The 23,978-nt window shown below is 59.0% G+C and overlaps 1 protein-coding gene and 1 non-coding gene across 4 annotated transcripts; one reads left to right on the top strand and one right to left on the bottom strand.

Moving 5' to 3' along the window:
- Positions 1–505: 505 nt before the first annotated feature.
- On the top strand, positions 506–23,766 carry FAM131C (family with sequence similarity 131 member C). Of its 3 annotated transcripts, none has more exons than XM_027522706.1 (7): positions 506–599; positions 17,019–17,122; positions 18,512–18,547; positions 18,762–18,855; positions 21,034–21,219; positions 21,652–21,762; positions 22,950–23,766. In XM_027522706.1, exons 1-7 carry the CDS (start codon positions 578–580, stop codon positions 23,192–23,194), a joined length of 798 nt encoding a protein of 265 aa, XP_027378507.1. In that variant the 5' UTR covers positions 506–577; the 3' UTR covers positions 23,195–23,766. The 3 variants fall into 3 exon arrangements, with proteins under 3 accessions (XP_027378507.1, XP_027378516.1, XP_027378524.1); XM_027522715.1 differs by lacking the exon at positions 506–599 and adding an exon at positions 2,729–3,034; XM_027522723.1 differs by lacking the exon at positions 506–599 and adding an exon at positions 8,374–8,453.
- Positions 10,478–10,584, bottom strand: LOC113881918. Its single transcript, XR_003508213.1, has one exon. It is a non-coding gene; the product is annotated as a U6 spliceosomal RNA (small nuclear RNA).
- Positions 23,767–23,978: the final 212 nt, after the last annotated feature.

The following is a 23,978-nucleotide window of genomic DNA, read 5'->3' on the forward strand; positions in this document are numbered from 1 at the left end:
AGTGACTAGAGGGGCCCCGGTCACCCGCCCTCACGCGGAGGGGAACGCAGGCCCTGACCCTGACCTACGGCTCACTATCCCCACGGTCTACAACCCCGGCCTGGCCCATCGACCCCCAGTGAGGGGCTGACGGGCAAAAGTCGCGGTCCCTCCCCGCGCAGGAGCCCTGGGCAAGGCGTGTGACCGCCTCTGTTTCTTCCCTGCAAAGCGGTTCACCGCCGGTCCTGCGCTCCGCCCGGCTGGCCGGACGCTGGAGCCTCCCCGCCCCCGCCGCCCGTCCCTGCCTTTCACCCCGCGCCCGGCGGCGGCCGGAGGGCCCGGGTCCCAGCGCAGCTCCGCCTCCGCGCTCAGCACCGCCCCGCCGCGCGGCCACAGGTGCGCGGCCGCCGGGGCTCGGCCCCGCCCGCGCTGACCGCGGCGGGGCGGTGCCAGGCTAGCGGGCGGCGCGATCCGGACGCCCGGGCGGCGGCGGGAGCCGCGGGCCCGACCCCTCCCCGCTCGTCCGCGCCGGCGCCGCGCGTGGGCCCCGCGCCCGCGGAGACATGAGCGCCCGGCGGCCCGGCCCCGCGGCCCCGTGATGGGCTCCTGCGTGTCGCGAGGTGAGGGGGCCGGGGCCGTGCCGGGGGAAGGGGCCCCGCGCCGGGGTCGCGCGCAGTCCCTCAGCCGCTCCGAGGCGCCTGGGCGGGGGTGGGGGAACCACCTGCCCTTCCCGGCGGCCGCACCCCACCGGCGCCCCGGGGACGCGGTGCCCCGCATGCATCCACACCCCAGCAGGCGGCGGGAGCCGGGTCTCTGTCTTCCCGGCGGCGCACACCCCTACCTGGGGCGGGGGACACGGAGCGTCTGAGCGCCCCCGGCCTCTCCGGAGGGACTCGGGGCACTCGCGGCGCAAGCCGACCCCCGTTCCCACGCCCCCCGAGACGCAGGGCCCACCGCTGTCCGCGAACCCCACTCCCTGTCTTCAGACTGCCTGAACACCCACGGCAGGGGTTAGTGGGATGAACAGGGTCTAAAGAAGGCCCCCTTCCCTCCTGCCGGCGCCTCACTCCACCCCCAGCCTGGTCCGGGGACAGGTGGGGACAGGCGGCCGGGCCCCCAGGAAGCTGCGGCCTGTGTCTCCACCCGGATCTCTGCTGCCTGCCGGTGCCTGACCCCTGGCTGTCCCCGGGGTGGAGCAGGGAGCCCCCGGAGCTGCCCTGGGGGGCGGTGGGGTGGGCAGGGAAGGGGTGGGCAGGTGTGGGAGGCTGCGCCTGGTCCCTTCACCCCGCAGCCGGAGCAGCTGGGCTGAGGTGAGGGGGCACAGACCCTGGCTCCCACTCTGCGGTATGAAGCCAAACCCAGTGACCCCAGGCACGGCCTTGGGGGGCCGCCGCCTCATCACGCACCCCAGCCCTCCTCAGGTGTGGAGGGGTAACCAGGCATTGGGAAGGGGCTGGGCCGGCTCCAGGGGACCCGCCGTGGGAGACGGTGGGGAAAGGGTGCCGCCTGGGCGCTCTGCTCACCAGGCCCCTGGGCTTCGGGTAAGCCGCTCAGGATGTCTCAGGAGGGTGGGATCGTGCGTGGGGGCGGGGCTGGGTGAGGTTCTTTCCTTCATTCATTAAACTGACGTCAGCCTGACACCTACTGTGTGCCAGCCACTGTGTACACGCTGGGTGCCGAGAGGCGGTGAGCCCAGCACAGCGTCTGCTCTGAGACCTCCAGCCTGGCCAGAGGGGAAGGTACTGTTTAGAGTGGAGAGTACTTAAGTTTCTTTAGAACCGGCAGGCTCTTGGTGTGTCTGCAGAAGCCCGGAAGGCTGGGCAGGCTCCTGGTGTTGGGGTCCTGGGGTTCCCTTTCCTGTGGCCCTCCCGCACACTCGGCCGTCCTGAGCCAGGTGCCGGAGGCCCGGCCCCAGGGGACTTGCCCGTTAGCCGCAGACCAGGGCGGTGCTGTCAGGACTGGGGCGGGGGCTCGAGTCCTCTGACGCCCCTGTAGCTGGTGCTGGGACCCTCTGCAGTGCCCTCTGTGTGAGGTCACCCTGAGGTCTCCACCCTTCCTGCAGTGGCTTGGGCTCCTCGTTGTGTATCCTGACCTTGTACCCTCCTGAGGGGGTCTGCCCACTCCCAGTGCCAACATGCCCGCAGGCAAGTTGGATGCAGGTACAGAAAGTGTGAGCCCCCTTGAGCAGAGGACAACCATCGTCCCATTACTCTGGTTCTGGGGGTCTGAACCCCTGAGTGGAGGCCACCTGCCCCTCTAGCTGTCACTGCTCCTCCCAGAGTGCGCTTGGCTCACCAGGGAACGTTCCAGGCTCAACTCGCCAGTCCGGGGTCTGTACTAGCACAGCCCTCATTTTACAGACAGGGAAACAGTGTCTGGGGCTGCATGGTTAAGAAAGAGCAGAAGCGAGGCTTGAACGTGGTCATGCTGGCTTCGGAACCTGCGCCCTTGTTCTCTGTAATACACAGCCAGCCGTTGGACCCAGGGCTGGCCTGGCCCGCTCCTCTCCAGCCCCCGGCCTCTGGTTTCCAAGAGCCTCTGAGTCTCCACGTGCTAAGTCACTCAGTCGTGTCTGACTCTGCAACCCTACTGGCTGTAGCCCTCCAGGCTCCTCTGTCCACGGGATTCTCCAGGCAGGAACACTGGAGTGGGTAGCCATGCCCTCCTCCAAGGGATCTTCCTGACCCAGGAATTGAACCCGCGTCTCTTAATGTCTCCTGCATTGGCAGGCGGGTTCTTTACCACTGGCGCCACCTGGGAAGCCCTGGGAGTCTCCACACCCGCCCCCATTGCTAACAACAGCCCCCCGTACTCCACGTGCCAAACTCGCAGCCCGAAGCCAGGCCAGAGACTGCATCCTGCTGCTGCCCATAGACACCCAGAGCCTGCAGGCGACTGCCGCTGCCCAGCCAAAGCCCAGGCTTCGGGCCACAGCTGAGAGAGCCACGCCGCCCAGCCCTGGGCAGCAGTTAGCCCCCTCGAGCCAGGCCTGAGTGTGAACTTTGGAGCCAGCCAGCCAGCCTGCTCTGCCACCTCAGCAAGTTACTTAACCTGTGTATGTATCTCAGTGTTCTCATCTCTAAAATGGGAATAATACTGCTATGGATGTCTTAGGGGACTGAAAGTGAAAGTGAGAGTCGCTCAGTTGTGTCCGACTCTTTGCGACCTCATGGACTGTAGCCCGCCAGGCTCTTCAGTCTATGGAGTTCTCCAGGCAAGAATACTGGAGTGGGTTGCCATTCCCTTCTCCAGTGATCTTCCCAACCTAGGGATTGAACCCAGGTCTCCTGCATTACAGGAGATTCTTTATCAGCTGAACCACCAGGGATACTAGGAGGGGATTAAATGACTTAATTCATGTAAAGCACTCAGACCGCTACCTGGCATGTAGCCAGCCCTCTAAGTGTTAGCTGTCACTTTAGTTTTTAATTTTTATTATTACCCTTCTGTGCAGACAGCTAATCCAGATCCTCTTGGCTGGGACAGGGGAAGCTACAGGGGCTTTGAGCAGCATCCCGCCTTGTAGGAAAAGACACGCGTGAGAGGCTGAGGACGTGGGGAAAGTGATTGGGCCCAGATGGAGGCACCAAACGCCTTTCCTCAGAGCTGTTTTGTGTTGTCTTGAGTGCTTATCCTGAGCTGGCTGAGGCTTCACTCTCCTGACCTTGTTAGACCACATTCAACCCCGAAAGGGGGGTGTCGGGCTCAGAGATGGGAAGGGTCTTGGCTGAGGTCACACGGGCAGGACCCAGAGAGGCAGGATTTGAATCCAGGACTGCCTGATCTTGGAGCCTGAGCAAAGAAGCCCTGCCTTTTGCCTTCTCGGGTCCCCACTTGAGAGGGTGCCGGGCAGGTGGCCCGTGCTTGAGGCAGTCAGCTCTGGAAAATGCCCATGTCAGCGTCCGCTTTGGCTTTGCCGCCACCCGCAGCGACGGTCTGTACCGAGCGATCTGTGTCTGCCCGCCTTGCTCCAGCTCCAGGTCTCTCCGGGCCCATCTCCTGCCCCTGGGGCTGAAACTCTCTGCCTGCCCCTGCCCACTGCTCCAGACCACCCGTCACCCTCCTGGCCCCACCCTGGGTCCAGTGCCCTGGGAGCGGTGAGTTGTGAGACCGGGGAGTTCCTTCTGGAAGGTCAAGCATCTGATGATGCCTGGGAGGGGCTGCAAGCTCTAAGGGGCCGACCGGAGAACCCCCAGCACCCCCAGCGCTCTGACCCCTGACTGTGACCCCCCATCCCCCCACCCCCAGTGCTCTGACCCCTGACTGTGACCCCCCATCCCCTACCCCCAGTGCTCTGACCCCTGACTGTGATCCCCTATCCCCCTACCCCCAGTGCTCTGACCCCTGACTGTGACCCCCCATCCCCCTACCCCCAGTGCTCTGACCCCTGACTGTGACCCCCCATCCCCTACCCCAGTGCTCTGACCCCTGACTGTGACCCCCCATCCCCTACCCCCAGTGCTCTGACCCCTGACTGTGATCCCCTATCCCCCTACCCCCAGTGCTCTGACCCCTGACTGTGACCCCCCATCCCCACCTCCAATGCTCTGACCCCTGACTGTGACCCCCCATCCCCCCACCCCCAGTGCTCTGACCCCTGACTGTGACCCCCCATCCCCCCACCCCCAGTGCTCTGACCCCTGACTGTGCCCCCCCATCCCCAGCACCCCAGGCCCATGAGCAGAGTCCCTCTGGGCACCGTGGGGGGACTGAGGAAGGGGTGGATGGGGCCCTGCCCTTAGAGGCTCACAGTCTGATGCGGAGACGCAACCTTGTCCTTGAAGCTTTGTCTCCGGGGGAGGCAGGACACACACACTGGGACAAACAGCCTGAGGAGCCGCTCAGGAGCTCAGCACTGGCCAGCGGGCACGGCACACGCTCTGGGGTCTGACTGGCCCAGGCTTCAGCCTCATTTCTGCCACTTACGAGTAGGTGCCCTGAACCTCTCTGAGCCTCAGTTTCCCCATATGTAAAATGGGTGTGAGTGAGTGAGTGAGTGAAGCTGTGCAGTTGTGTTTGACTCTTTGTGACCCCATGGACTGTAGCCTGCCAGGCTCCTCTGTCCATGGAGATTCTCCAGGCAAGAATGCTGGAGTGGGGTGCCATTTCCTTCTCCAAGAGATATTCCTGACCCAGGAATCGAACCCGGGTCTCCTGCATTGTAGGCAGACGGTTTACTGTCTGAGCCACCAGGGAAGTAAATGGGTGTTCAGTTCAGTCGCTCAGTCGTGTCCGACTCTTTGCGACCCCATGAACCACAGCACGCCAGGCCTCTCTGTCCATCATCAACTCCCAGAATTCACTCAGACTCATGTCCATCGAGTCAGTGATGCCATCCAGCCATCTCATCCTCTGTCGTCCCCTTCTCCTCCTGCCCCCAATCCCTCCCAGCATCAGAGTCTTTTCCAATGAGTCAACTCTTCGCATGAGGTGGCCAAAGTACTGGAGCTTCAGCTTTAGCATCATTCCTTCCAAAGAAATCCCAGGGCTGATCTCCTTCAGAATGGACTGGTTGGATCTCCTTGCAGTCCAAGGGACTCTCAAAAGTCTTCTGCAACACCACAGTTCAAAAGCATCAATTCTTTGGCACTCAGCCTTCTTCACAGTCCAACTCTCACATCCATATATGACCACTGGAAAAATCATAGCCTTGACTAGATGGACCTTTGTTGGCAAAGTAATGTCTCTGCTTTTGAATATGCTATCTAGGTTGGTCATAACTTTCCTTCCAAGGGGTAAGCGTCTTTTAATTTCATGGCTGCAATCACCATCTGCAGTGATTTTGGAGCCCAGAAAAATAAAGTCTGACACTGTTTCCCCATCTGTTTCCCATGAAGTGATGGGACCAGATGCCATGATCTTCGTTTTCTGAATGTTGAGCTTAAAGCCAACTTTTTCACTCTCCTTTTTCACTTTCATCAAGAGGCTGTTTAGTTCCTCTTCACTTTCTGCCATAAGGGTGGTATCATCTGCATATCTGAGGTTATTGATATTTCTCCCAGCAATCTTGATTCCAGCTTGTGCTTCTTCCAGCCCAGCGTTTCTCATGATGTACTCTGCATAGAAGTTAAATAAGCAGGGTGACAATATTCAGCCTTGACGTACTCCTTTTCCTATTTGGAACCAGTCTGCTGTTCCATGTCCAGTTCTAACTGTTGCTTCCTGACCTGCATACAGGTTTCTCAAGAGGCAGGTCAGGTGGTCTGGTATTCCCATCTCTTTCAGAATTTTCCACAGTTTATTGTGATCCACACAGTCAAAGGCTTTGGCATAGTCAATAAAGCAGAAATAGATGTTTTTCTGGAACTCTCTTGCTTTTTCGATGATCCAGCGGTTGTTGGCAATTTGATCTCTGGTTCCTCTGCCTTTTCTAAAACCAGCTTGAATCAGCTTGAAAATGGGCGTAATAGTGCCTAATTTGTAGAGTTGTTGTTTCCCTCTCTGACTCTCTTTTGGCCACCTGGCTTGCAGGATCTTAGTTCTCTGACCAGGGATTGAACCTGGGCCCCCAGCAGTGGAAGCACTGAGTCCTAACCTCTGGACTGTCAGGGAATTCCCTGACGGGTTGTTGTTAAGATAAAATGGGAGATAACGGATGGCAAGGCCTAGCAGAGGAAGTGTTCAGTCACCAGTGTAAGGAAATCACTGTACACCAGACTACGCTGAGTAGGGTTGCTGGTTAGGTAACGGCCTGATGCAGCTGAGGCTGATCTAGGCAGGCTGCGTGGAGGAGGTGAGGCTAGAGCAGGGTGTTCAGAGAAGTTGGGCTCTTGTCGTGCAGGCACATCAGCCCAGGGAGTGAGGGGCCGGGATTCGTGCTCGGGGCAGGCCCCTGGGGGGAAGGCTGTGCCTGCCATGCTATCTCCAGGGCGGGGCTGGAGCCTGGCATGTCATGGCCAGCCGTGGCCGCGGTCCGCCCCGTGCGCTCAGCCCTGGGGCCCCGAGACGCATGGGGGAGGCCCGAGACGGCCCAGGGAAAGCGTCACAAGGGCCTTCGGGCTTGGTTGTGTCTCAGATCCTGTGTGTTTTCGAGAGGAGCCTCACCCTCTCTGGGCTGCTGAGCTGGAGCAGGGTGAAGCCTGGGACCAGTGTGCCCCCCAGGGCGTGGGACCCGGGCAGACGGCAGGCACTGACTGATGGGCAGGGGCGCCAAGGCCCAGCTCAGGGCCTGGAAGGCAGAGAGAGGAGTCTGGAGGGTTACGTGGCGGCCTCACCCCGGGCACGAGCGGAGAGGACCAGTGTGGGAGCTTTGCCGCAAGAGGGTGAAGCATCGGGAGCAGCTGCCTGCGTGGCTGGACGTGGGCGGACTCAGGAGCCGGCGTGGGAAGGCAGGGGGCATCCTTGGCATGCTGAGCAGCTCTGGTGGAGGCAGGGGGTGGGGGGGACGGAAGGAGAGGATGGCTCCACCCTGCAGGGCCAGAAGGCCCTGCTGCCACAGTGACCGGGGCCTGTTCTGCGCCTGGCCCGTGGTGGAAGGGCAGTCAGAGAAGGGACCTCAGACTCTGGGTTCAGGGGAGTGGGCTGTGCACTGGGAAAGAGCGGGTGCTCCACGGCTCCCGGGTGAGAGGAAGACACCCCAGGAGCGCAGGCTGGGGGTCTCCGCAGGCTGTCCCCCAGCCCCCGCCTGCATGAAACGCTGTGTTTTTCCAGTTGCCTGTGGTGACGTGGCCTCTGGTCCCAGCTGGGCGAAGAGCAGCCTGTGATTTCCCTCGGGGCTGGTTCATTACCTGACATCTCCATGGCAACCAGCCTGTGCCATCACGGGGCCAGAGTCCTTGAGGGGAGAAGGCGGCTTTGGCAGAGGCGCCGGCACCCCTCCTGAGCTGGGGGGTAGGAAAGCTAGGGAGGGGCTGGGAGCAGGAGTCCAGGACTGCACCACGTCGACAGATAGTCTTGTCCGAGTCCCATCTCCTCCAGGCTTCAGCATTACTTGCCATCTCCCCTCGTTTCCACTCTGTGGTCCCAGTTTCCAAGCAGCTTCTGGCAACGGGCAGGGGCCTGGAGGGAGCCCTGCACCCTCGGGAGTTCCCGGGGCAGCTGGTAGCCAGTGTCACCCGGCCTGAACATTGGAGGCCCTGGCTGGTGGGTGCAGGACCCTCAGAGGTCCTTTCAAACTTTTTTGACTGGACCCGTAAGAATAAATGTGCTTTGTATCATAACCCAGGACACACACACAGAAAATCCTCACTGTATACACACAGGTGTCTTTGCAATTCAAAAGAGGCTTCACGAAATAAGGCTTAGCCTGATTGTGCAGTGGGTTCTGATATTTTTCTGTTCTACACCATTCTGTTTCATTCTTTTAAAATACGACCTAGGAAATTGCTTGCTTGACCCACTGAAGGTTTCCCCCTGCCCTCCACCTGGTTTGAACACCAACTCTGAAGGGCCTGGAACGTGGCGTCTGTACACTGGAAAGTCTGAGGCCCAGTGAGGCACAAGATCTGCCCAGGGTCACACGGCCAGAGCTGAGGGTAAGGAGCACAGTGCGTTGCACGCCCCGGGGGCACACGGCCCCATGCTCATGGCCCCGCACTGCCCCACTGCTCCTAGTGCTCGGGTCACTGAGCTCTGGATCCAGGGCTGGAGCCTCACCTGACTCCACTCCCCTTTTCTCCGGCCCCTGCCCCAGACAGTCTCACTGAACCGCCCCGACCTGCCAGCCCGTAACGCCCTTTGGGCAGATCACAGAACCCTCTCACCCCTTCTGGACACAAGTCAGTCCATCCAGTTCGGATGACAGCTTTCCTCTCCCGTCCCATCTGACCCTCCCCTCATCCCCTGTGGCTGAGGCTTGTTGTTGTTCTGTTGCTAAGTTGTATCTGACTCTTTGCGACCCCATGGACTGCAGCACGCCAGGCTTCCCTGTCCTTCACCAACTCCCAGAGCTTGCTCAAACTCACGTCCATCAAGTCAGTGATGCCATCCAACCATCTCATCCTCTGTCATTCCCTTCTCCTCCCACCTTCAATCTTTCCCAACATCAGAGTGTTTTCCAATGAGTCAGCTCTTTGCATCAGGTGGCCAAAGATTTGGAGTTTCAGCTTCAGCATCAGTCCTTCCAGTGAATATTCAAGACTGATTTCCTTTAGGATTGACTGGTTTGATCTTGTATTCCAAGGGACTCTCAAGCGTCTTCTCCAGCACCACAGTTTGAAAGCATCAATTCTTTGGCGCTTGGCTGCCCGTACCCAAGGGTCATGGTCTGCTCTTTGCTCTGCTGGCCCCTCTCTCCTTTGGGTCCCATTCTCCTGCGGCATGCTGGAGTCGGGCACAAAAAACTTGAGAAAAAATGGGGCAGAGACCATTTTGTATTTGTATCTATCTGGAGCTTTAACAGTCTCCCTCGGCTACCCCTGGCTCACTGGTGACTCCTCTGTGTGGTTGGCACCCAAATGTTCATTCCTTCCTTCCTTTTTTTTTTTTTAATTTTATTTTATTTTTAAACTTTACATAATTGTATTAGTTTTGCCAAATATCATAATGAATCCGCCACAGGTATACATGTGTTCCCCATCCTGAACCCTCCTCCCTCCTCCCTCCCCATACCATCCCTCTGGGTCGTCCCAGTGCACTAGCCCCAAGCATCCAGTATCGTGCATTGAACCTGGACTGGCATCTCGTTTCATACATGATATTTTACATGTTTCAATGCCATTCTCCCAAATCATCCCACCCTCTCCCTCTCCCACAGAGTCCATAAGACTGTTCTATACATCAGTGTCTCTTTTGCTGTCTCGTACACAGGGTTATTGTTACCATCTTTCTAAATTCCATATATATGTGTTAGTATACTGTATTGGTGTTTTTCCTCCTGGCTTACTTCACTCTGTATAATAGGCTCCAGTTTCATCCACCTCATTAGGACTGATTCAAATGTATTCTTTTTAATGGCTGAGTAATACTCCATTGTGTATATGTACCACAGCTTTCTTATCCATTCATCTGCTGATGGACATCTAGGTTGCTTCCATGTCCTGGCTATTATAAACAGTGCTGCGATGAACATTGGGGTACACGTGTCTCTTTCCCTTCTGGTTTCCTCAGTGTGTATGCCCAGCAGTGGGATTGCTGGATCATAAGGCAGTTCTATTTCCAGTTTTTTAGGGAATCTCCACACTGTTCTCCATAGTGGCTGTACTAGTTTGCATTCCCACCAACAGTGTAAGAGGGTTCCCTTTTCTCCACACCCTCTCCAGGATTTATTACTTGTAGACTTTTGGATCGCAGCCATTCTGACTGGTGTGAAATGGTACCTCATAGTGGTTTTGATTGCATTTCTCTGATAATGAGTGATGTTGAGCTTCTTTTCATGTGTTTGTTAGCCATCTGTATGTCTTCTTTGGAGAAATGTCTAGTTAGTTCTTTGGCCCATTTTTTGATCGGGTCATTTATTTTTCTGGAGTTGAGCTGTAGGAGTTGCTTGTATATTTTTGAGATTAGTTGTTTGTCAGTTGCTTCATTTGCTATTATTTTCTCCCATTCTGAAGGCTGTCTTAAAAATATGGAATGCTTCACGAGTTTGCATGTCATCCTTGCGCAGGGGCCATGCTAATCTTCTCTGTATCATTCCAATTTTAGTATATGTGCTGCCAAAGCGAGCACCATTCCTTCCTTCTTACATCGAATATTTAACGAGCACCTACAGTGTGCCAGGCCCTGGGCAGGTGCTAGGGCCATTGTGGCAGATAAAACAGACAGAGTCCCAGCCCTCCCAGAGTGCGTGTTTTAGGGGAATCCATGAACAAGGAAACAGACACACGCTTTGTGGAGTGATGGGTGTAAAACAGGATGAGGGGCTGGAGAGGCGTGGGTGTCCTATTAAATGAGACAGTTGGGGAGGCCTCACTGAGGTTATAGCATCTGACCAGAGACCTGGGTGGAGTGAGGCGTGAACCGTGTGCATGGGGAGAGAGTCCCAGGTGGAGGAAAGAGCGGCCGGCTCACAGGATCCGAGGCAGGAACACCCGGAGTGAGGGGGCAGAGGAGGGCTGGGGGTGGGTGGCGGCCAGGGTCTCCCAGGTTAGCACGGGAGATTCTCCAAGCCCATGGCAGTGGGAGAGGGTGGGCCCATCATGGGAGATCTGATCTGCTCTGACCTCTTCATCCCCCGTTCAACTCGCTTTTCTCCCTACAGTGGCCCACCTTCCATCCTCTTGGGGCTAGGGTCCCGTTGCCTGCAAGCGGCCCTCTTAGGGGGCACCAGCAAGACTCACAGCTGGCCCCTCTCTCTGTGTCTGCCTGGCCCGTGACGACACAAACCTTGCCTTACGGGAGGTGGGAGGGCAGGCTGCCCCTGCCCCAGTCGTGGACATCCAAGCAGGAAGGGGTGAAGTGGGCAGATGTGGTGGGCTCTCCTCTGCAGGCTTCCCAGATCTCTGCAAGTGAGTCCCTGACATCCCCTCATTCAGCCTGTGGGGAGAAATGGGCAGAGTCAGAAGACGCTTGCTCCTTGTGGTGGGGGGGGCAGGAACTGTGACAAACCGACACAGCATATTCAAAAGCAGAGATAATCACTTTGCCGACAAAGGTCCGTACAGTCAAAGCTATGGTTTTTCCAGTAGTCATGTATGGGTGTGATTTTCATTCTTTATGTGATTCTCCATAAAGAATGTGCAGTGCCAAAGAATTGATGCTTTCAAACTGTGGTGTTGAAGACTCCTGAGAGTCCCTTGGCAGCAAGGAGATCAAACCAGTCCATCCTAAAGGAAATCAGTCCTCAATATTCATTGGAAAGACTGATGCTGAAGCTGAAGCTCCAATGCTTTGGCCACCTGATGTGATGAGCTGACTCCTTGGAAAAGACTCTGATGCTGGGAAAGATTGAAGGCAGGAGGAGAAGGGTATGACAGAGGATGAGACGGTTGGGTGGCATCACCGACTCAATGGACATGAGTTTGAGCAAACTCTGGGAGACAGTGAAGGACAGGAAGCCTGGTGTGTTGCAGTCCATGGGGTCCGAAGGAGTTGGACACAACTGAGTGACTGAACAATAAGAGTCAGAAGGGGGTTGACAGCTGGGGCGGCAGAGCTGGTTTCAGCCGCTTTGAAGAGGGTGTTCGCTCCCCCCACTCCACGTCCACCCTCTTGAGTGGTTTTCTTCAAAAGCGGGGCCCTGAAAGCCTCCTGGGTCTCAGCTTTGGATCCTAGTAGACAATTCCTGAGGAACGAGAACCACCTCCCTCAGTTGCCCGTTTTACAGATACGGAAGTGGAGCCTAGGACAGGTGAAGTCACTTGTTCAGGGCTCACGGGAATAAAGGGATTTGAACTGGACAGTCTGGCACCAGAGCCTCAGCCAGCTGTCTTCAGGGCAGTTCCTCGGGAGCCGACCCTGAAACTGGGATTTGGGTGCGACTGGAATGTGAAGGGAACCTTCCAGAGGAAACCAGTGCAGAAGTGGAGAGAGCGGGGCGGAGGAGACGCAGCCAGGAGAGATGTCCGCCGTCTTGCAGGGGTGGTTTCAGCCTGATCCCACCGGGGACTCGGATGAGAGTGAAGCTCAGAGTTTTCCCACCCGAAATAAAGTACCTGGGGCCCCGCCCCTCCATTCACGGGCGAGGGCTGCTCCGCTGGGAGCAGCATCGCTTCTTGGCTAGTTTCAGCCCAGTTGCCCTTGGGCAACCGTCTAGGAAGAGCCTCAGGAGCTGCCTGGTGGAAGCGCAGCCCGCGGGGCGGGGACTGTGGGCGACAGAAGCAGACGGGGGTCCACGGGGCCTGGGGGGCTGGGTGGGGCGCCCGCAGCCTCCGCTGCCTGCTTTCCCTCCTCGTTAACCCCGAGCTCTGAGCCTCCAGTTCTGCCCACTCTCCTCTGCCCAGCCCTGCCTTTGGGGTTGCCTGGCGCCTCCCATCTCCAGCCTCAGACCCTCTCTGGCCTCCGCCTCCTCCAGGAAGCCGCATCTGTGTCCACGCCATCCGTTCGTCTGCTTCTGTCCAGGCGGCTCCCAGCCAGAAAGGGTGATGGGAGCAGTGCCCAGGGCAGGACGGTGGAGGCCGGGACGAGCGTCCTACAGGGGCTCCCCTCCCGGCATCGCCCCAGACGCTCCTTCCAGACTCTGTGGCTTGGCGCAAGCCCCGCCCGCCTCACCCCCTCCCCGCTCGCCTCACCCCCTCCCCGCTCGCCTCACGCCCTCCCCCTCCCCTCCCCACCTCCCCCCTCCCCTCCCCCCAATCCCTCCCGGCCCGCCTCACCCCCCTCCCCGCCCACCCACCATCCCTCCCCACTCGCCTCAACCCCTCCCCACTCGCCTCAACACCTCCCCACCCACCTCACCCCTCCCCTCCCCATCATACCCCTCCCCTCCCCACCATCTCTGTGCCCACCCAAACCGTCCACCTCCAGACACCCCCTCCTGGCCAGCTGCCCCATCAGCGCTCCCATGCAGCCCCTAGTCCCCACCGAAAATCATCACAACTCCTCCTGTGCTTTGTGAGAGGAGGAGCCTTGGCATTAGACCCGCAGGGTTCAGGTCCTGACCTCCCGTGCCGGGCCGTGTGCCTGGGGCTGTGACCTCCCCCACCCCCCACCTGCCCTGGGTTTCCTCACTTGCCAGGCTGACCATGGAGCCCCTTCTCTAGGTCACAGTGAGGACTCTGCCGTCATGCCTAGACAGGAGGGTGAAGAGAACAGCGGTCGGCGGGTGCTGGCGTTCCTGCCGCTCAGCCTTGGGTTTGAGTGAGGGGCTTTGCAGGGCTTCCTGCATGTAACTGTGAGCTCCCTGAGGGCAGGGACAGAGCTGGTCCCACCTCGGTCCCCAGGTGCCTGCACAGTGTAGACATCCAGGAGATGGGTGCTCAGTGGCTGAAGGAATAAATGGCTACATGGGTGAATGAATGAGTGAGCAGTCTACAGCTCTTCATATAACTGGACTTCTCTGGATACCCAGATTTCAGCTCTGAGCAGCTCTCAGAGCTTGTGAGTTCTGGGTTAACTGTCTGTCTCACTTACTAGAATGTCAGCTCCACGAGGGCAGAGAAATCATCTCTGTCTTTTTTTTTTGGATCATGCTGCACAACATACGGGATCTTAGTTTCCCAGCCAGGGATCAAACCCACGCCCCTTGCAGTGGGAGTGCAGTTTTAACCACCGGACACCAGTGAAAGAAAGTAAAAGTGAAGTCGCTCAGCCGTGTCCAACTCTTTGTGACCCCATGCACTGTAGCCCACCAGGCTCCTCAGTTCATGGAATTCTCCAGGCAAGAATACTGGAGTGGGTAGCCATTCCCTTTTCCAGGGGATCTTCCTGACCTCAGGACCGAGCCCAGGTCTCCCACACTGTGGGCAGGTTCTTGGCCATCTGAGTCGCCGGGGAGGACTCAGAGCAGTGGTGCCACACAGCAGTTGCTCAGCTAATACCGTTCAGTGAATAGAAGAGCAAGTAGCACATTAATCGGACAGAGTGTTCCCTGTCATCCTGGGGGATTGGAGGATTCCTCTTAGTTAGACCAAGGATTCAGTCCAGCAATTCTAGTTGCTTGGTTCAAGGTGTTCACTCCCTCAACAGTGACTGTGAACCTAGTATGTGGTAGGCCCTGATGATTCGTCAGTGGCGGGCTGATCCGGCCCTCCCACATGTAAGTACTTTTACCAGACGGTAGACGTCATCCCCCGGGTGTTTACAGAGCACCTACTAAATGCAGGTGCTGTGGACGCAGAGCCCCAAGCAGAGCTGCCATGGGCTCCACTCTCGAGGCGCTTACATTTGTTATGAGGGGAGAGGCTGGACACTTAAATAAACACAAATATCGGGGTGATGACTGTGGGGGGTGACTGGTGGCTGACACGGGGACAGGGAGGTGGCCAGGGACGGCCTCTCTTGAGCTGAGCGCTGGATGATGAGGTTCCGGAGGATCTGGGGAACGAGTGTTCCAGGCACAGGGGGGACAGCAAGGATGAAGAGCAGGCCTAGCCATTTGAGGAGCAGCACGGAGCAGAGTGCCGAGGACAGTGAGCGCGGGCGCGGGCCGGGGACTGCGGTCAGAGTGGGCCGGCGGGAGGCCCCCAGGCCGCGAGGCTGGGGCTGGCTCTGTCCCTAAAGGTGATGGAAGGGAGGGAGCCGGGCAGATGGAGACAGCCTGACCAGGGGTGTGACGTCCTGTGCTGCTGGTGGAGAATGGACGGCCCAGCAGGGGAGGGAGGAGGAAGGTGACAGCTCTCGCGGGGCAAAGCGAGAGCAGCTGTGCTGATGGAGAGGGCTAAATCTGGGGCGGAGGTCAGAGACAGGGCCCGGGGACATGCTGGTTGATGGCTGGGCTTGGTGGAAAGAGTTGGGGAAGCAGGACTCCAAGAAAGTGCCTGGGTTTTTCACTGGGACAGCTGGGTGGACCATCGCATCATTTTCTAAAGCTGGGGAAGGAAAGGAAGATGGATTGTGGCTCACAAATTCCGTTTTGCCTGCGTTTGCTTGAGATGCTTAGTCGGCAACCATGTAGGGAGCTGGAAATTCAGTCAGGAGCTCCAGCAAAGTCGGGGCTGGAGGCATAAATGTGGGTGTCAGCCGCAGGGGTAAGACCTCCTGGCAGAGGGGAGAAGGGAGGTGAGAAGGGGCCCGGGATGAGCGGTGGGTCAGCTCCGGGGTTGAGCAGAGGAGGAGGAAGAGGAGCGGCCGTGGAGGTGGGGGGTCAGGAGAGGGTGCGGCTAGAGGGGGGGCACCCTCGTGCCTGCTGGGGGGCCGCTGAGGACCGGCCGGAGGTTCCCTCTGAGCTTTCTGGCCACTTGCCAAGGGCTGTCTCAAGGAAGTCTGGTTGGAAGCGGTGCAGGAGAACAGGAGAAGACGGGGAGTAGAGGCTGGAGACAGCTCTAAGTTGGGGTCAGAGGCGTAAGCAAGGAGCGGAGGGACAGGGGTTGGGAGAATGTCTTCCAAGGGTGGAGAGGCTTGGGTTGCCAGGATGGGAGGGGCTGGGGGCCAGCCCAGTGGTGAGGGGACCCCACGCAGCAGGAGACAGGAGAGGCGATGCCGGCAAGAGCCCTTGAGCCCAGAGGCAGCGCAGCCACACCGGTGGGCCGACTCTGGGGAGAGAGACTCGGACAACATGGGAAGAGAGAGCACGGGGCCCCAGAGGAGGGCAGGCACAAGACCCCAGTGGACGGGCTGGGCTTGGACTGGGCGGACGGTTCTTCCTTTGTCACAAGAGGGAAAGTGGACGGTGTGGCATGCGGGCGGGGCAGTGATTTGAGGCGGAGAGAATGGGTGATACCTGCCAAAGGCTCCTGGATTGCACTGAGAGCCGGAGAGGAGCCGGCAGTAGGGTGCAGGAACCCACAGGGGTGTCAGTGTGAAAGTTGGAGAAGGGAAGAGGAGCAAGTGGTCAGCCTCACAGGATGCAAACTCTCAGGAATCAGAGACATGTAGAGGGATCCCTGGGTAGACCGGTGGGCACTGATTTAACTTGACACCCGTGACTTTCCCTGGCAGCCAGCAGCTCTGAGGGTCCCCACAAAGCGGGCGGAGGGTTAGGCCAAAACAGGGTTAAGAGAGGCGAGTCAAGGACATCTGCAAAGGAGACCTTTAAGGATATGCCAAGGAGTCTAGGCTGGGCCTGGAGGGAAGCGGGGACATGAGTGTCTTACAAAAGACAGGCGAACAAACGGATTGGAGGTCTCCGTGAGGTCAAGGAGTCGCGGGAGTGTGAGGACTACAGGTAGTAAAAATGGAGTAACGAGGAGAGGTCGGGAAAATCCCACTGGTGGGATCTGGCTGGACTCCTCACCTGCTGTGGGCCTGAGTCTGTTTTCTTTTTCTTTTTTTAAAATTTTATTTATTTGGCTGTGTCGGGTCTTACTTGCGGCACGCAGGATCTTTCGCTGCACTGCGCCAGCTTAGTTACTCCAGGGTGTGTGGGATCTTAGTTCTGTTATCAGGGATTGAACCTACATCCCCTGCATGGCAAGGCAGATTCTTAACCACTGGACCACCAGGGAAGCCCCTGAGTCTGTTTTCGATGAAATGATGTAATAATAAAGTAACGCCATCTCTCTGAACTGGCTTGAATGGGCTTCGTAATCAACAGAGCTGTGGGCTCGTGTCTTCCTTTTTTCCAGATTTGCTCACAAGTGCCCACAAGGACTGCCCCATGCCCCAGGGCATGGCCCCCCTGAACCCAGACTTGCCCTCCATCGTGGCTCCAGACCATGTCACTGGCAAGGTAACTGGTCATGCCTCATCCCCCTGGTTCCTGGGCTGTGCCCTGGAAGCAGAAACTGTTTCAGCCTCCTTCTCTCCCCGCTGGGCCTGGCTCCTTCCTGCAGGGTCAGGCCACCCAGGGTTGTATTCAGCTGATGAAGCTCTGAATGGAGCGGGGCATCCAGGCACTGAACCTGGTCTATATAGATAAGAGTCCCATCATGAAGGGCCTCCCACCCAGATTCACTCAGTCCTGCAGAAAAGATAATGTTACGAGCCCACGACTCCTTGGCCGCCTGCACTGCAGGCTGGGGAGTAAAGGAATGAGTCCTCAGTTCAGACAGATCAAGCCGAACTTGCTAGGGGCCTCAAATCTGGTGCACAATTTTGACCTTTGCCCCAGAAGCTGTGGCCTGAACGGACAAGTTGATATATATATCACAAATATATATATATGATATGTATATCATAAACAAGTGTGTATACACACACACACACACACACACACACACACACACACACACGATTGCCAAGTGGCGCTAGTGGTAAAGAACCTGCTTGCCAATACAAGTAGACGTAAGAGACGCGGGTTTGATTCCTGGGTCTGGAAGATCCCCTGGAGAAGGGCATGGCGACCCACTCCAGTACTCCTGCCTGAAGAATCCCACGGACAGTGGAGCCTGGTGGGCTACAGTCCATAGGGTCGCAAAGAGTCAGACGTGACTGAAGCTACTTAGCACGTACTTGTGTTGTTTAATCTGTAAGTCATATCTGACTCTTTTTGACACCATGGACCATAGCCTGCCAGGCTCCTCCACCCGTGGGATTTCCCAGGCAAGAATACTGGAGTGGGTTGCCATGCCCTCCTTCAAGGGACCTTCCTGACCCAGTGATCGAACCCGCATCTCCTGCACTGGCAGGCGGATTCTTTACCACTGAGCCACCTGGGAAGCTCAGTGGTAAAGAACTGGTGTGTGTGTGTGTACATATGTATACAGAGAGAGCCCACACACCACGTGCTCAGTGTTGTGCCGGCACTTTGCCTACATTATGGCATTTATGCTTCCCCATAGCCTGGGGGATGAACGGCACTGTCCCAGCTTACAGAGGCGCAGAGTAAGGCTCTGGGATGTGAGGTGACTAGCCCAGGGATGTCCAGGAGAAGCGGCAGAGTCACAGTCTGAGCCCAGGCCTGCTCGGTCCCCCACGCCGCTGTCTCTCCTGCATAGTCATGGTCGCCCCGTACCCACCTGCTTCTCTCTGTGTGCCAGGGGACAGGAGGGCCTGCCCCAGGAGCAGGCAGACCCCTGCTCAGTCAGGGAGCACCGCCCCCTGGGGCTGCAGGAGCTGTGCCCTCTGCCGGCACAGCGTGCCCGGCCCAGCCTGTTCCTTTTTCCCCCTCTTGTTGCAGGACAAACGGATGGATTTCTGTTGGGATCCTTGGCAGGTGAGTGCGCTCGCCCCTCCTGCAGTCTGGCTAGCCCCAGCTTGGGCACACAGCGCTGCCAGCCCTGGGGGGTCTGATGGACACAGGGCTGGGGAAGGTCCTGTGGGGGTTGGCAGGACTGCCCAGGGCCTGGGGAGGGTGGGTAGAGGGGTGGGAGGGGTGGGGAGTCATCCCGCCCGTCTACCCCCTGCTCACCCCTCTCCCCTTCCTACAGAGGTGCTTCCAGACCACCAATGGCCACCTGTCCGACTCCAGGTCCTGCTCCAGCAACTACAGCGTGGCAGCCCTGGCCACCTCGTCCCTCGTGGGTGAGCTCCGGCTGCCCCCTCCTGCCCTGGGGATCTAACCCTAGCCACTGGCGGTGGGAAGGTCAGGGCAGAATGGCAGCTGGAGGGACTGCAGCCCTGTTGGATGCAAGAGTTTTCTAAGCACCTGGCTCCGTGCGGGGCTCTGCAGGACTTGGGGGTTCCTGCCCCTCGGGGGGTTCAGTTGCTGGGTTCTCCTGAAGTTCTGGGTGTCTCCCCGGTGGTCTCCCTGCCTCTCTGCAGCACATGAAAGCAGCCAACTTGTGATGGGTTCCCTAGAAGCAGAGCCGAGAGGGGCACTGTGCCGGGGATTCACCGAGGGGTTGTTCTCGATGGAACCCTTCAGGGAGCGAGGGGGGCAGGGCAGGGGCGGGGCTCGGGGCGGGGCTCTGCGGAGGGCTGCTTGTAGGTCTCTTCTCTCCCAGCCTGACCCACAGAACCCGCGGCTCTGAGGCCGTGGCTGATTTCACACGGCTCCTCCTTCCGTCAGTGTCGGCTGCCACTCGGGAGGACTCCCAGCTTCCGGGCCTCTCTGGGTGAGGCAGTTCCCGTCAGCCAAGGGCAAGGCTCCCGAGGGTGCAGGTGTGAGCACAGGTGTGAGCACAGGTGTGAGCACAGGTGTGCTCCCGTGGTGCCCGCAGCAGCAGGGGGTGGTCGCCCCGGCGCGGGGCCTTCGGGGCTCTGCTCAGCCGGCTCTGCTCGCAGGCTGCTACATCCTCAGCCCCTCGCAGCCCCCCCGAAGTGCCCCCCATTTCCTCCACCCGAAATCCCTTCCCTCTGCCTCACCTGCCCCTCGGGGGCCACTGAACCACCCCCTCCAGAAACGTCCTCCGGTTGCCAGAGCTCCCCAACCTGGGGGCCCCCACCTTCTTTCCTGCCTTCATCTCTCCCAGATGTTGTCACTTGGATGGAGGAGCCTGAGAAACTCTCCCAGAGTCTTGTCTCAGCTTCCTTCATGGATGCCTGCCTTCCTTCCTTCCTTTTTCTAAAGCAAGTTAACATTAGCTTTTTTTGAATTATTATTTTTAATTATGTATCTATCTGTTTGGCTGTGCCAGTTCTTAGTTGGGTCGTGAGGAAGCTCAGCTGTTGCATGTGAGATCTAGTTCCCTTACTGGGGATTGAACCCGGACCCCCTGCATTGGGAACGTGGAGTCTTAGCCACTGGACCACCGGGGAAGTCGCCTTTCTTTCCTAAATATTGCTTTTCCTCATGTCCTGCTTTCTGGGACCAGTGATCCGCAGATCTATGTTCTCAGCCTGGGTTCGAGGAGATACTGGGGATCGTCCTTGACAACATGTTGTCCATCAGCCTGCTCCCGAGAGCCCCCCAAGCCCTGCTCCCCATCTCCCCACCCTGTCCGGTCCCTCACTGACCCCCTTCGGTGGCCCCTAAGGCCCACCCTTGGCCCTAAGTCCTCCAGTGAGGACATTCTTCCTCAACAGTGGGTCCGCCCTGTGCTGCTGTCCTGCTGTCACCGAGCCGTTGCCGTAAGGACAGGGCTGGTCCGCCCCAGGCTGGACCGTGCTGAGCTTCCCAGGCTCTTGTGACACCTGTTCCCATGTTGCCCTGTGGCTGCCCCCTGGTGGTCCCGGGACCACCCAGACTCCTCTATGCCTTTATCCTCTTCTCAGCTCTGAAATAGCCTCCAGCCTTGCCTCTTTTTATCCAACCCAAACTGCCTTCAAAGCCTACCTCCAGCCCACCTCGTCCAGGAAGCCGTCCCTGCCTGCTGCAGGCCTCACCCTGGGAAGAGCAGGCAGTGTCTAGGCACAGAAGATGCTGTCCCCTAGCTTGTTAACTGCTGGAGGAAGGGGCAGCTGGTGGGTCTTGAAGGATCCACAAGTGAATCTCCTTGAGCAAACGGGTGTGAACTTGGTCAGAAGAGAGCAAGGGGTGTGGCAGGTCTGGAGAGGAAGGGCCAGGCGGGCGGGAACACTGCCTAGGAGCAGACCGCTGGGAGGACGTGGGGCCTGCAGGTGGGTGGGGAACGTCTGTGCAAGGGGACCTCGGGGTGTGTGACGGTGTGGGCAGGCGGGGCGTGAGGAACGGGGAGGGTATGGGCCCTGCAGGTGGGACTCTGAGGACACGGTTCTGGAGGGACATGGGGTACAGGGCACTGGACCGGCTGGAGGTTCTGGGAGGGCTGGGGCTGGCTCAGCCGCCCTCAATCTCCACAGGAGTGGTGCAGAGCATCAAGGACCACATCACAAAGCCCACGGCCATGGCCCGCGGCCGCGTGGCCCACCTCATCGAGTGGAAGGGCTGGAGCGTGCAGCGGGCGGGCTGGGAGCTGCCCCCGGCCGCCGCCGAGGAGCATTACTGCCTCCTCCCGGATGAGCTTCGGGAGGCCCGCTTTGCCGCAGGTCAGCAGGGGCGGGAGCTGGGGGACGGACTGGCCGGGTCTGGTCTTGAGAGGCCCCGGGGTACCCCCTGTGTGTTGTCGGGGCATGCTCAGTTGCTTCAGTCATGTCCAGTTCTCTGTGACCCCATGGACTGTAGCCCGTCAGGCTCCTCTGTCCATGGGATTTTCCAGGCAAGAATACCGAGTGGGTTGCCATTTCCTTCTCCAGGGGATCTTTCCGACCCAGGGTTTGAACCTGCATCTCTTATATCTCCTGCATTGGCAGGCGGGGTCTTTACCACTGGTCTGAGCAGGGAATTACAGTGCTGAGCGTGGGGGCATTGATGGGAACTCCGATCCCCCGGGCCATGGATGGGCAGCCTCGAGAGCCAGCATGTGGTGCCCACCCACCCGTACCCTCTGTGCCCCTGCTGAGCTGGGTCCATCCCCACAGGGGTTGCCGAGCAGTTTGCCATCACGGAGGCCACACTGAGCGTCTGGTCCTCGTTGGATGATGGAGAGCTGGGCCTGGAGAGCGGCCCCGTGGACATCCTGCAGCTCCAGGGTACGGCCTGGGGGCCGGGGTGGGATGCCGCGGAGCCGGCGTGCAGGCCTGCTTTGCTACCTGTGCCCTGGGGCCTCAGAGAAGCCCCCCGACCCTCAGCCTTAGGTTTTCTTCATCTGAAAAAGGGGGCTGGTGATCCTTGCTCTGCCCATTGCCCTGGAGCACCATGAGCATAAAGGGGATGACAGATCGAGAGGCAGGCGATAGGTCAGATGAGGGACGGAGAGATGACAGTAAGTAGGCGGCAGACAACGTGCATCAGGTGCTCGCTGTGCAGGTGCTTTACACGTGTTATTTCGATTTATCCTGTGATACTCTGAGAAGCAGGGCGGCTATTATCTCCATTTCACAAATAGGGGAAACTGAGGCATCAGGAGACTTGCCTCAGACATTTCCCTGGTGGTTAAAACTCTGCGTTTTCACTACAGGGGACACGGCTTTGACCCCTGGTCGGGAACTAAGGCCCTGCATGCTGCATGGCGTGGCCAAAAGGAGACTGGCCTCAGACTGTGCTGTGTGCTAATCGCTCAGTCGTGTCCGACTCTATGCGGCCCCATGGACTGTAGCCCTCCAGGCTCCTCTGTCCATGGGATTCTCTAGGCAAGATTACTGGAGTGGGTTGTCATGCCCTCCTCCAGGGGATCTTCTCAACCCAGGGATGGAACCCGGGTCTCCCACACTGCAGGCGGTTCTTTCCAGCTGAGACTCCAGGGAAGCCTCAGATTACACAAGCTGAAGGCATCAGGATCTGAACCTCAACCTCAGGCACCATCAGTCACCTTTGTAGATACCCCGTTACCCCTGAGGGCTTCAGGGAGCCTGGGTCCTGGGTGGAGCTGGCAGACCCACTGTGTGCTCCTCCTCCTGACATGAGTGAGGGGAGGGGCGGAGGCCTGGGGAGAGCACTGGTCAGCCCAGTTCTCAGAGCACAGAAGGATTTGAGGCCAGCAGGCTGGCTGCAGAGTCTGTTGTTAACCATGCTGCTCACTGCCACCACCACGCCATCACCCAGGGAGAAACAGGCTCAGAGGGTCAGTGACATGACCGAGGCCACACAGCTTGGTGCTGATAAAGCAGGATTCCGAGGCAGGTCCTCTGCCGCTGGCCCCCACCTCCTACCCCGGGGAGGGCAAGGGGCAGGGCCTTCCCAGCTCCATCCTCACCCCCACCCCCCGTTGCTTTTGCAGACCTGGGGAGCGTCTACCTCCAGGACAGCCTTCTGAGTGTCCGCTTGCAGGATGACAGTCTTCTGGCCTTCTCCTCCCCCGACGGCTGGCCCTCCCCTGACGAGCCCCCCAGCCCCGGATGGCAGCTCCGGCCACGGCTCCCGGGGTCCCTGGGGCCTGAGGCGGGGGCCAGACCGCAGGGCCCCCTCCGCTCCGGGGACGGCGGCCTGCCCTCTGAGGAGGAGGACGAGGTGTTCTACAACTGAGGAGGGCCAGGCCGCTCCCGCTGTGGCCCGGCAGGCAGCCCGGAGCCATCAGGACCCCGGGCGCTGGGTGGGCGTTTTGTGACCCCTCGGGGCAGGCATGGGGTTGGGGCGGCACTCCTGTGGACACTCTGTGCCTCCCGGACCTCCCCCGCCTCCCCCGTGGGAGCCGTGATCCCCTTCCCCCTCTCTACCTGGCTCAGGAGGGCGCCTTCCCTGAAGGGTGTCTGCCATGGGCAGGCTCGAGGACTCTCAGCAGACACCCGGGCAGACTGCCCAGAGGAGCCGACAGCCACGCAAGGGCGTGGGGACCCCGCTCAGCCCCAGGCTCAGCCCTCCGCCCTCTGCCTGCGCTCCGGCCCCATCAGAGGCGGTGGCTCCTCGGGGTGCTGACCCCTGCTTCTCGGGGCGCTGACCCCTGCTGCTCAGCGCTCTTCACAGGACTCTGTCTCGGGGTGTTTGTCGGCCCCTTATTCTCCAGATCCACTCCCTGGGGCCCTGCTTCCCCTCCTCACACCCGCCTCCACCTCCAGGAAGGTTCTCAGCAGACATTAAAGTGGTGGATTCTCCATGGATGACCTTGGCCTGGTCTCTGCAGGGGATGGCACGTCCTTCGGCTCCCAGCTCACGGGAGAGGGCCCTGACCCCTCAACACAAAGACTGCTGGTCACCCTGCTGCTGGTGGCCAGGATGGTCCCCATGGAGGAGACTTAAGGCTCTGTGGACTCTGAGGAACCCCACCTGGGGACCCTGCTTTGTCAGCCCCGGCTCAGCCAAGGAGGAGGCT

This window comes from Bos indicus x Bos taurus, chromosome 2 (genome assembly GCF_003369695.1).
Source record: "Bos indicus x Bos taurus breed Angus x Brahman F1 hybrid chromosome 2, Bos_hybrid_MaternalHap_v2.0, whole genome shotgun sequence".
In the NCBI taxonomy this organism is placed as follows: Eukaryota; Metazoa; Chordata; class Mammalia; order Artiodactyla; family Bovidae; genus Bos; species Bos indicus x Bos taurus.